Below are 11203 nucleotides of genomic sequence, written 5' to 3'. Positions count from 1 at the left end.
AGTCTTCCGACGTCCATTGGGCACTTACTGTGTGTCAGGCTTTGTGCTAACCACTTTGCATTAGTGTCCGCAATGGATACACTTGGTAAGTGAGGTGGTGGTGGTGGTGGTGGTGGTGGTGGTTGTGTGCTGTGTGCTGTGAAGTTGGTTTCGACTCAGAACAACCCTGTATAGGATTCCCGAGGCTTTAAATCTTCCCAGGAAGGAACAGAAAACCTCTTCTTTCTACTGTGAAGCTGCTGGTAGATTGGAAATGCTGATCTTGTGGTTAGCAGCCCAACTCATAATTTACTATGCTAACAGCACGCCTTAGTAAGTGAGGTTGTTGTTGTTGTTGAGTGTTATCAACTTAATTCTGACTCTTAGCAACCCTGTACAGGGTTTCCAAAGAGTGGTTGGTGAGTTTGAACCACCGACTTTGTGATTCAAACCAACCTTGCGGTCCACTGCTTTATCCTACAGCACCACACCAGTGAGGTAGGTACTTTTATTTTTTTAATGCCTCTGTAAGGGAGCTTGGTGACTCCACAGGATAAGCACTCACCAGCTGCTCTGGGGGAGAAAGATAAGGCTTTGTCCTCCTGCAAAGTTTTGAAAAGCCTCGGAAACCCTATAAACAGTTACTATGAGTCCGAAATCGACTCAACAGAACTTAACAACAACAGTGTGACTCTGTAGGATAAACACTAAACTGCAAACCACAAGGTCAGTAGTTCGAGCTCTCTAGGTGAAAAGTGAGGCTTATTGCCCGATACTGGGCCAACCTCACTACTGTTGCCACGCATGAGAAAAATTCATGGTCAAAAAACCATGACCCAGTTTGTGATTCAGACTTACTTTTTTTCCTGGTAAATAGAGTGTTAATTGTGTTACTGAAACAGAAGTCATGATTTGCTAGTAGAACTAATAGTTAGCTAATGTAAACCATCGTTAACTCACACAAGTCATGTTTAATCAATAGAAGTCATAAATAGCCAACAGGAGTTATAACTGACCAGTAGAAGATATGGTTAGCCAACATGAGTCATGATTGACTAGCTGCATTACTATTACCATGGATGTCTTACAATATCAGAAATTTGATTGCTCACTTTCCTACATGTAGGTAATATCTTCCTTAAGCAGTACATTTAAATTGAGAAATATTTATGGGGCTAAAGTATAATAAACCTGGAACTATCACCCAGACTTTGTGTGTGAAACTATGGACCTCGTCATTCATTTATTCATCAACAATTATTTATTGAATGTCTACTACATGCCAGGTTCTGTCCCAACCCTACAAGTATATACCAGTACAGTTTTAACAAGAATTAAAATACTGAAAAATTTCCTACTTGTTGGTGAATTGCTGTTGAGTTGAGCCCCTCAACCCTACCCCCACCCAAATGCTGCTGTCCTAGCCTCAAAGAAGCTGCATTAATTGAGGTCCACCCTGGAGCCCACAAACCTGCCCACTCCAATCCTCATATATCTCCCCTGTCAGGGAAGCCTAGATCCCAACAATGAGGATGTCACACTTAACGATGTGCATCACGATGACACCCAACAGGGAAATTCAGGATGCCTAGTTGACCCTCTGTGAGGTGTAGCCTGGCAAACTCTGAAGCAAATGGTTAAAGACCAATTGATGTCAGGTTAATTCTGACCCATGCCAATGCCATGTGTGTTAGGGTTGAACTGTGCTCCATAGGTGGCTGATTATTTTTATTGTGACCAAAATTTACATTAAAAAAATTATGTCATCTCAAAATTTTTGACATCAACAGTTTGTGTACAGTTATTGTATTTGTGCTGTGCCACCATTCCTGATACCCTTTCCCAAATTATTCCACCACTATGAACATAAACTCAATACCTCCTAAACCAAACCTTCCCCTTTCTCCCTCCCTTCTACCCTTGGTGGTGGTGATGGCTCTATATTGTCAAGTTGGTTCTAACTTATGATGACCCTCTGTAGAGTTTTCCAGAGTCCTGGTGTGGCGCTGTGGGTTAATGCATCAGACTGCAAAGCCGTTTGAACTGCAAGGTCAGTGGTTCAAGCTCACCAGCTGCTCCTCATAAACGCTATACAGGGTAACTATGGTTCGGAACCGACTTGGTGGCACATAACAACAACATAGGGTTTTCCAGGCGGTAAATCTTTACGAGAGCAGAAAACCTCATCTTTCTCCCATGGCAACAGCTGATAGATTCAAACTGCTGACCCTTTGGTTACCAGCCTAACTCGTAATCCACTATGCTACCAAGGTAACTGCTAATAATTTTTGGTTTCTGTATATTTGGTTATTTTATATAAATAGGATCAAATAGCCTTGGCTAAAGCTTCAAAATGTTCATGAAAAAATTCCATTATCTTTTAATTCCATTTTCCACAAACTTTTGGAAACCCCTTCATATTTGTCCCTTTGTGGCTGATTTGTTTTGCTCAGCATGATGTTTTTGAGGCCATTCATGTGGCGGCATGCATCAAGACGGATTGTCTATGACTGAGTCCTATTCCATTGTATATGTGTATACCACACTTTGTTTCTCCACTCAGAAGTTAATGGACATTTCACTATGGATTTTCAAATGACTGCTTTTCCTGAGGGAGATCACCAGATCTTTCTTCTGCAGTATCTGTTGGTAGACCTTCAACACTTGTAGTTAGCAGCCAATCATAGTAACTGTACTTACCACTCAAGGACTCCTGAAGCAGATAGTACTATTGTTTAATGTTTTGGTTACTATCCAAGGTTGCCTGGGAAAGTAAGCAGTTATGTGTACTTGAATCAGTCAGAGGTTTCCAGATGAAGTGATAAAAGTCTTGAAGCTTTCATAGAAATGTCCTGGATTTATTGAAAAAGAAGGTCTTATTGGCAAATGAAAGAGTGAAATTATGGTGTTAACATTCCTGCACTTACTTTACTGTCAGAATACCAAGCCTCAAGACTTACAGCCTCTAGCTTTGTTCCATCTCCATTAACCAGGTGATGTGAGTAAATTCAAAGATAACTACCTGCCTGTGGTCCCTCAGAGAGGTGTTGTAATGCTTCAGTTCTGAAATAAATGCACATGCCATCCCCAAACTCTCTTGTTGGTGTCTCTTGAGCCTTACTTTGGGCTCATTAAATTGATTTTCTTGTCCATGCAAGTGGAAACGTTCTCATTTCTTCTTCTTGAAGCACAACCTCTTCCTTGGCCATTTGTCCCCCATGGAAACTCCCTCATCCCCGTTGTGTAAGCCATTCCAGCTCATTACATACCTTGGTGTGATTGGTACACTTGGAATCCCAGGAATTTACTATTGTAAGGGTTTGGGGGGAAAAGTTACCCACCCTTCATGTTGTTTTATGTTGTTACATGCTATGAGTCGGTTCTGACTCATAGCAACACTACATAGGGTTTTCTAAGGAGCAGCTGGTGATTTGAACAACCACCCCTTGTGGTTAGCAGTCCAGTGTTTACTCAACAGTGCCACACCAGGAGAAGATAAGAAATTTTAGTTCCCTATGGTTGTGACTTAGTCAAAGCCATACAATAGTTAATAAGGAGTGATAGCCCAGGTCATAAAGAACTACTTTACCTCCTCTCTCCCCTTAGGTTACTCTTCCAGCTGTGGAGAAATCCTCTCAGCTTTTTAACCCATTCACCCCCATCAACTTGTCTTTAGCCTCTACTGCTGACTTCAAGAGCTATCATACCTGAATTTAGCACTGGTGTGATGCTGTCGGATAAGCACTGGACTGCTAACTGCAAGGTGGGTAGTTCACCAGCTGCTTCTCAGAAACCCTGTATAGGGTTGCTGAGAGTCAGAACCCACTCAGTGGCATTTACCAGCAACAACAAAAGTATGGCAAGAGTTTTTCTCCCCGAAGTATAAGGTTCCTAACGTTAGAAGGGACAGGTACATGGCTGAAAATCTCATAGAATCACATAGTGACAAACTTGTTTGTTTTATTTTCTGAGTTCCTCAAAGCATCAAGTGAGTGATGCTATGTCACCGAATTCCCTTTTTAGGAAAGAATGAGCAGAACTGGTCCTCCATGCTTTTAGAAGATTCATTATCCTGCTCAAGTGACATAATAGCTTATTAGTATATTATTGCTTTACTTTCACTTTATTGTATGAGTATTTTCTAAGATTGACAGTTGGTGCTGGTTTTCCAATTAACCCAGAGACTAATAGTTTACATTAAAAAGAAGGTTAAAGCTAAAAAAAAAATGAACATAAATACAAATATTAGATAAATATAATTCAGGAGATATAAGGATATGACCAACCACACATGCGCACAGCCCTTAAAGCAGTGATCTACAGGAGAGAATGGTTTATGTAATTCAGAGTATCAAGTGGGAAGGAGGATTTGTATAATGTAAGCCTCTCTCTGGCGCTGGAGGGCCATTTCTGTTTACCCAACCCATGTATAAAAATACCTTGTAGCATATAATTTAGTCAGTAAGTATTCTACCATGGTGGAAATGATTTACTGAAACTTAGACCTTCTGCTGAAATCTAGCCAAAACTTTGATTTGGAAAACCAAGAAGTCCTATTTAGTTTCTGCCGTCATTGTTACTCAACTACCCTGACTAGCTAATGAGTGACATATAAAGTTCTGGAATTCTCTCTCCTTTCATTTGTGCATCATGAGATTGTTTTTCTCCCTTCCACGGTCACTCATGAAGAATTTGCTGAACAGACTATTTGGTTTTTAATAAATGGAGGAGATCGCCTTTGTCCATACCTCACTTTCTTTACATAAGCCAAAATGACGGTATCTTCCACTGTGTCCGTGTTTCTTGGCCTGGGAGCAGAGAAAGTTTTTTTGTCAGTTTGTTCGTACATCTGGCAGCCAAAAGTGTCCCGTAGATACTTTTTCAGGGAAAGATATGTTTTGAGGCGGTCATTCTGCACAGATTCTGTTAGGGCTTTAGAATATTTGTAACTTGTTATTTTAGATTCTGAACATATTTGTAGCTCCAGAGGTACAGAAATAAATTAGGTTTTCTTGGAAAATGTGTTTGTGTCTGGGATATGTGACAAGAGTTGCAACCTTAAACAAGATTTCCAGGCATTTACAGTTGGACCATGCCAGTAAAATATGCTTATTTAAACATTACAATCCTAGGGTGCCCACATAAATATAGTAAACAATGTGTGCTACATGTGCTTTCTTTGCTAATGTGATTTAGCTTTGAATGTTTTTAGTTCTGTCTCCCGGAGTGTTAATGTATTACAGGGAAAGTGGAACTCAGATAATGAGTCTTATTTTCTGTTCAGCACATTTAACTGTGTTTGCTCTTGCATCCAAGAGAACTGTTTCTAATGTAGGCAAAAGTCACATCACAATTGATCAGGTGAAGCCCCTTGCTTTGAATACTCATAGCAATATAGAGGTCCTCTTCTGTTGGACAATTAGAAGAGTGAAAAGACAAAGTGTACACTCCACTCATTATTCACTCATCTTTGTATCAACAAGCAGCGCTTGAGTATCGAATGTTTGCAAAGCACTATGGTAGAAGTGGGAGGACAAAGATAGTTGGATAACCTGTGCTGGAATTGTTTGGCTTTAATTTAAAGTTAACTTAATTTCATCAGTGTTATAAAAAAAATATGTTGCTTCATTTGTCCAAACATAATATTCAAAAAGTTAAAATTATACATCTTTTAAAATATGAAGATTTATTTACCTCATTAATGACGACAATAATAACATGACATAGCTTGTTCAAAGGAAGTTATAGGGAAAATATCAAGATATGTAGGTAGGAAGGAAAGGGAGAAGAGAGGAAAAGGAGAATGAAGGAAGGAAGGTAAATAAGAGGGTTAAGTCAAAAAATATTGCTAAAAAATCACAGAACCCTTTAATAAACAAAAATGTCAAAATGTGAAACCACTGTTCCTTGACACATCCTGGATCTAGGTCTGTGTAATTCCGAGTGAGTGCTTCTATCTCTCTGAACTTTCCCCAAAGAATTTTGAGCTCTTTGATTTCTATTATGTCAAAGTGGTAGTTTTGTCGTCCTTGAGGGACTCAAATCTTGTTCTTTTTAAATGTTCTTTGAGTTTGGGTAACAAAAAGAAGTTTGAAGGAGGAAGATCAGGGCTGTAGAATGGAAGAGAAAAGTTTCCCAATGAAATTCTCATAGGACAGCCTTTGCTACTCTCAAAGAAAGAGTAGGTATGTTCTCATGATGCAAAAATCATTTATTGTAACTTTTCTGGCCTTTTTCTCATCAGTGTAATTTTCCATTTTCTTAAAACTTTTTCCTTGTGATAGATTTTCTCAAAAGACACACACTATCAAGAATATCCTGTGGGATCTCCCAGTCCCCTCACCCCCAAGCCCAAAAACAAAACAAAAAAACAGTTGCCGTAACCTTCTAAGCTGACCTCTCTGCCTTGAGTTGAACGGTCTCGGCAGATCCCTTGGAAAGCCTCTGTTTTGATTAGACCTGCCTGCCTGCCTGCCTGCCTTCCTTCCTTCCTTCCTTCCTTCCTGCCTGCCTGCCTGCCTGCCTGCCTGCCTGCCTGCCTTCCTTCCTTCCTTCCTTCCTTCCTTCCTTCCTTCCTCCCTCCCTCCCTCCCTCCCTTCCTTTCCAGCTTAACAACACTAATACAATTTTATTACTGAGAGTTCTTGTCTGGAGTCATTCATTGATTCCAGAGACTTGTTCAAACACACTTTGTTTGGAATAAACCCATGCATGCATTGGAACCTTAGTAGCAATACTTTTGGGCCTACCTGCATAAATATATAGGTAGATAAGATAGATACAGAGTGTGGCTATAGCTAATGAGAAGAAGAATGCCTGAATAAAATTGCAAAGGCAAATATGAAACTGGTTAATGTTCAGCAAAACAATAAAATAATAACCATTAGATTATATTTTCTACCAGACAGAAGCCTTTTGCACTTAGATTGTTTTTGTTATGTGTCACTGAGTTGATTTTGACTCATAGCATCCCTGTATAGGTTTACAAGGAGTGACGGGTGAGTTTGAATTGCCGACCTTTTTATGAAAACTGACCTTGCAGTCTATTAACTTTATTCCACAGTGCAACACCCAGACTCCTTTGCACGTTCACTAAACAAACATTATTTATGACTTACAATTTTTCTACATTCTTTATGTAGTCTGGGACCAGTCAATACTGAAGAGTCAAAAAGAGTTTCATTTTTTCTGGAGTCTCTGATGACTGTTCAATGGGCTTGTCAGTCAGCATTGTAGTAGTATACTGTTCATGAAAACTCTCTGTGATTATGGACATATTCTATAGATCCACTGTCCAATATGGTAGACTTTGGCCACATGTGGCTTTTGCGTACTTGAAATGTGTGGATTAGGAACTGAATTGTTTTATTCTACTTAATTCTAAACAATTTTTATTTAAATAGCTACACTCAACCAGTGGTCACTATATTAGACAGCAAAACTCTGGTGTGCTATTAAATGTTGTTGTTGTTGAATGTTGTTGAGTCTGTTCCAGTTCATAACGCCCTTGTGTAGGGTTTCCAAGGAGCAGCTGATGGGTTTGAATCACTGAGCTTGTGGTTCAAACCAACCTTGCAACCCTACACCAGGACACCACTAAACGGACAGGTAGTAATTTGTCTGCTTATTTCCAGTTTTGTATAATTTTTTTTCTTAACACTTTGCAAATTAAATCATATTTTAAATGCTGTAACAGGAACTAAATATGTAAAGGCACTTGGAGAAGACATATCTGAAAGAATCTCATTCTTTCATGAGGCAAGTCATTTCTTTTGCAAATACAATGCCTCACGTATTAGGTTTCTTGATAGTGAGTTCACCTGAAATTGTTCTGGCCACCAAGGAAACCAATCAAAAAGCTTAAAACTGTTTGGAAGCAATTCAACTCTTCATTATGTTTTCCAAATGGCATTATTTCTTCTTAGCATTAATTTTCCTTAGCAAAATAGTAACAGTCATGTCTAGTTTTGATTATAAAAGGGGCTTTCTGGTATGCAACAAAGCAAGACCTGCTATTAATATTTCACAAGGATTTTTAAGTTAAAATAAGTTAACTTTTCTGCTGTCATCATTTCATTACTCAAAAAAAAAAAAAAAAAAAAGCAATCAATGCAATGATAAGGTCGGCTTTGATTTCTTGTGAAGCCCAGATGTTCTACTTAGTTCTCCCATCTTCTTGCTTACTTGCAGGGGTTTTTCCGCAGAAGTATTCAGAAGAACATGATTTACACTTGTCATCGAGACAAGAACTGTGTTATAAATAAAGTCACCAGGAATCGATGCCAGTATTGTCGACTCCAGAAGTGCTTTGAAGTGGGAATGTCCAAAGAATGTAAGTGGAGTCTCAACATGTTTTTTCCCTATTTGCCTTATCTATACAATTTTCTAAGCTTCCAAAATCAAAATGTGGAGGATGTTGCAACTGGAATTCAGACATGACAGTAATGATAGACTGCTACGGCTAGGTGTAAACATAGATGGCCTGAAAATAGAATAACTGTGGAGATTTTCAGATCCAACTTGAGTGGTCGTTAGTGAAAAGGTAGGAGCTGAATGTCATGAATGGCAGATCTGTATTCCAGATTTTATTAACTCCCTGTGTACACTCAATCATATCTCAGAAGCCACTCGGTGATTCCATTTCCCTATCTTGACAATGGGAATACAGACTTTTGCCTCTCTCAGTAAGGATAAAATGAGACAAACGACATGAATGTTAACAGTTGTAACAATCTGGAGGTTTTGTGTGTGTGTGTGTGTGTGTGTGTGTGTGTGTGTTGGGGGTGTGAATAAGGGGAAAGGAAGGAAACTTGTGGAAAAAAACATTTAGAAATTTGGGGCTTTGGCATTTTTCCAAGCTTGGCTTAGCTTTTCTCTGCCAAGCCACCCTCTCCTCTAAACAATAAAACATTTGATTAATGCAATTATTATTCTCTTAAGTTAATAAATATAGATCTGATATGGGGCATTCAAAACACATGTACTTTAATGCAGAGAGTATATATGCCATTTCATTATTGTAATTCGCTCTTTGGTGCTTTCAAAGTGGTAGGCAAATGGTTTGGCTCATTCAAATGTAAGGACATCACAAGGATGTGTGTCAGGTGAAGTTCTTATGGACTTTCTACTTCATTCACTGTGTCATTTAAAGATTTGGTGAAGGGCCACTATGTATCAGGCACTGACTCTTAATGATGTGTAGGACCTGGCCACTGCCCTGAAAGAACACGGAGTGAAGCTCCAGACACCGCAACCATGAGTCTACAGTAAGGTTAGAAGAATTGTTTATAAGCCAAATTTCTTAGTTTATTTTTTTTTTTTAACTGGGAAATGTGACCTTGGGAAGAAGACCAACTAATGAGGGATAACCCTGTAACCCAGTAGCATTGCTTGATGGTGTTCCTTTGAGAGACTGGCCTTCAGGGTTGACATCAACCAATCAAGTCAAGCAATCAGCATATTCCACCCTCAGCCATAGTCTTGATTCATGGTGTGAACATGTAACCCAGTGAGAGTGCATTTAGGACTCATGCCCTCCATTCCAGTACATGTGGGCAAGGAAGCAAGTAGACACAAGTACTACTAGCAAGTATCCTTCAATTCCAAGGGAAATAATTCGGAAACAAAGCAGACACTGTGGATGGAATAAATGGAAAGACAGACAACTTTGGGTCCTCACTGGCATCAGTTGAGTTGGTAAACCCTGAAACCTCTGGCTCCGGATGGCTTTGTTATACTTGCCAAGAATTGTCCTCCTTATTAGTTGGTTTGGGGTTGCTGTCCATATCTAGAGTCCTGATGAACAAGAATGGATTGGGCCATGAGACAGGGAGACACCTTGCACATGCCATTTCTTCTGTGAAGTTTCTTGTTCCTCTGTGTGATCCTTTATCAGAAGATGGGTCATTTGTGTACATTTCATCCAGGGCTGCTCTTTGATTCTTCTAAATTTAGAGCTATCAAATTATTTCATAACAGACAAAGTTGGTATATAAAACTGACATATCAATTCAGGCCCAAATCCTACCATTGAAGAAAAAAGCATGATATTAACCTGAAATGAACAGATTATGTATAATCTAAAAGTAAGATTCACAGGGCAGTCACCTAATGCTCCATTTTCAGTCTGACATTCTGTAGGCATGGAGATCATGCTACATTTTTGTGGGCGAATTTCATTTTAGGCTGAAATTATAGATGAGTCAGCCAGATGTGGACTTAGGGAAAATTAGTATTTTGCATTTATTTTGCGTGGGCTAGAGACCCATTTCCTGCTTATAGTACTTAAAACCCATATTCTGCTGCTGTGGAAATTGACAGCTTGGTTAGCAATTTAAAAAAAAAAAAAAATTGTTTACACCCACAGCAAAACTCTTGTTATAACTCTCAAGGAACCTATAACCTTAAATAGGTTTTAAAATACACATATGGGGCAAAAGTGAGATCATTTTGTCCAAGTATGCAAAAATAAGTGTATTTCTGTTCGAACGAAGTTGGGGGGGAAATAACTCCTTGGACTATAGGGACTGAGGGTCTAATAAAGATTGTTTTGTTTTAAGTTGAAACAGAAAGAAGCAGGAAAATAAGAGAATTGGTAACCAATTATATTACAGTATACACAACTGAAATGAACCCAAGAATAATAGATACTTGTAGAATGCTAGAATTGAAAAAGGATCTTAGAGATTGATTTTCACTCATGTCTCTAATTTGATACACAAGTACTTTTGGACCCAGAGAAATGAGAGAGTTTTCCCTATCTCCAACAGGCCAAAGGCAGAATCATAACTACAGTGCAAGTCAACCTCCTCTTAATAACACTTTCTCTGCTATACTGAGATTAGAAAGATTCACATTGTTTTAAGGATCAATTCTAGCCATGCTGCTGCTGTTGCTGTTAGGTGTCATCGAGTCGGTACTGACTCATAGAGACCCTATACACAACAGGCATCTATGCTGCCAATCCATCTCGTTCGGATCTTCCTCTTTTTCTCTGACCCTCCACCTTACCAAACATATCCCTCTCTAGTGACTGGTCCCTCCTGACAATATGTCCAAAGTATGAGAGGCGAAGTCTGGCCATCGTGACCTCCAAAGAGCGCTCTGGCTGCACTTTTTCCAACAGAGATCTGTTTATTCTTTTGGCAGCCCATCATTGTACTTTCAATATTCTTCTCCAACACCATAACTCAGATGCGTCAATTCCTCTATGATCTTTCTTATT

The 11203-nt window shown here is 39.2% G+C and overlaps 1 protein-coding gene across 5 annotated transcripts in view; it reads left to right on the top strand.

The window, feature by feature from the left end:
- Window positions 1-11203, top strand: part of RARB (retinoic acid receptor, beta) — a 621377-nt gene that overhangs the window by 489587 nt on the left and 120587 nt on the right. For all 5 annotated transcript variants that reach the window (XM_006851622.1, XM_006851620.1, XM_006851619.1 and 2 more), the window contains one exon: window positions 8170-8311. In XM_006851622.1, the coding sequence (XP_006851684.1) occupies window positions 8200-8311 (112 nt within the window). In that variant the 5' untranslated portion in view covers window positions 8170-8199. The remainder of the gene's footprint in view (window positions 1-8169; window positions 8312-11203) is intronic.

The sequence above is a fragment of the Chrysochloris asiatica genome, unplaced genomic scaffold (assembly GCF_000296735.1).
Source record: "Chrysochloris asiatica unplaced genomic scaffold, ChrAsi1.0 scaffold00030, whole genome shotgun sequence".
Taxonomy (NCBI): domain Eukaryota; kingdom Metazoa; phylum Chordata; class Mammalia; order Afrosoricida; family Chrysochloridae; genus Chrysochloris; species Chrysochloris asiatica.
This window is presented reverse-complemented; position numbering and strand designations above follow the sequence as displayed.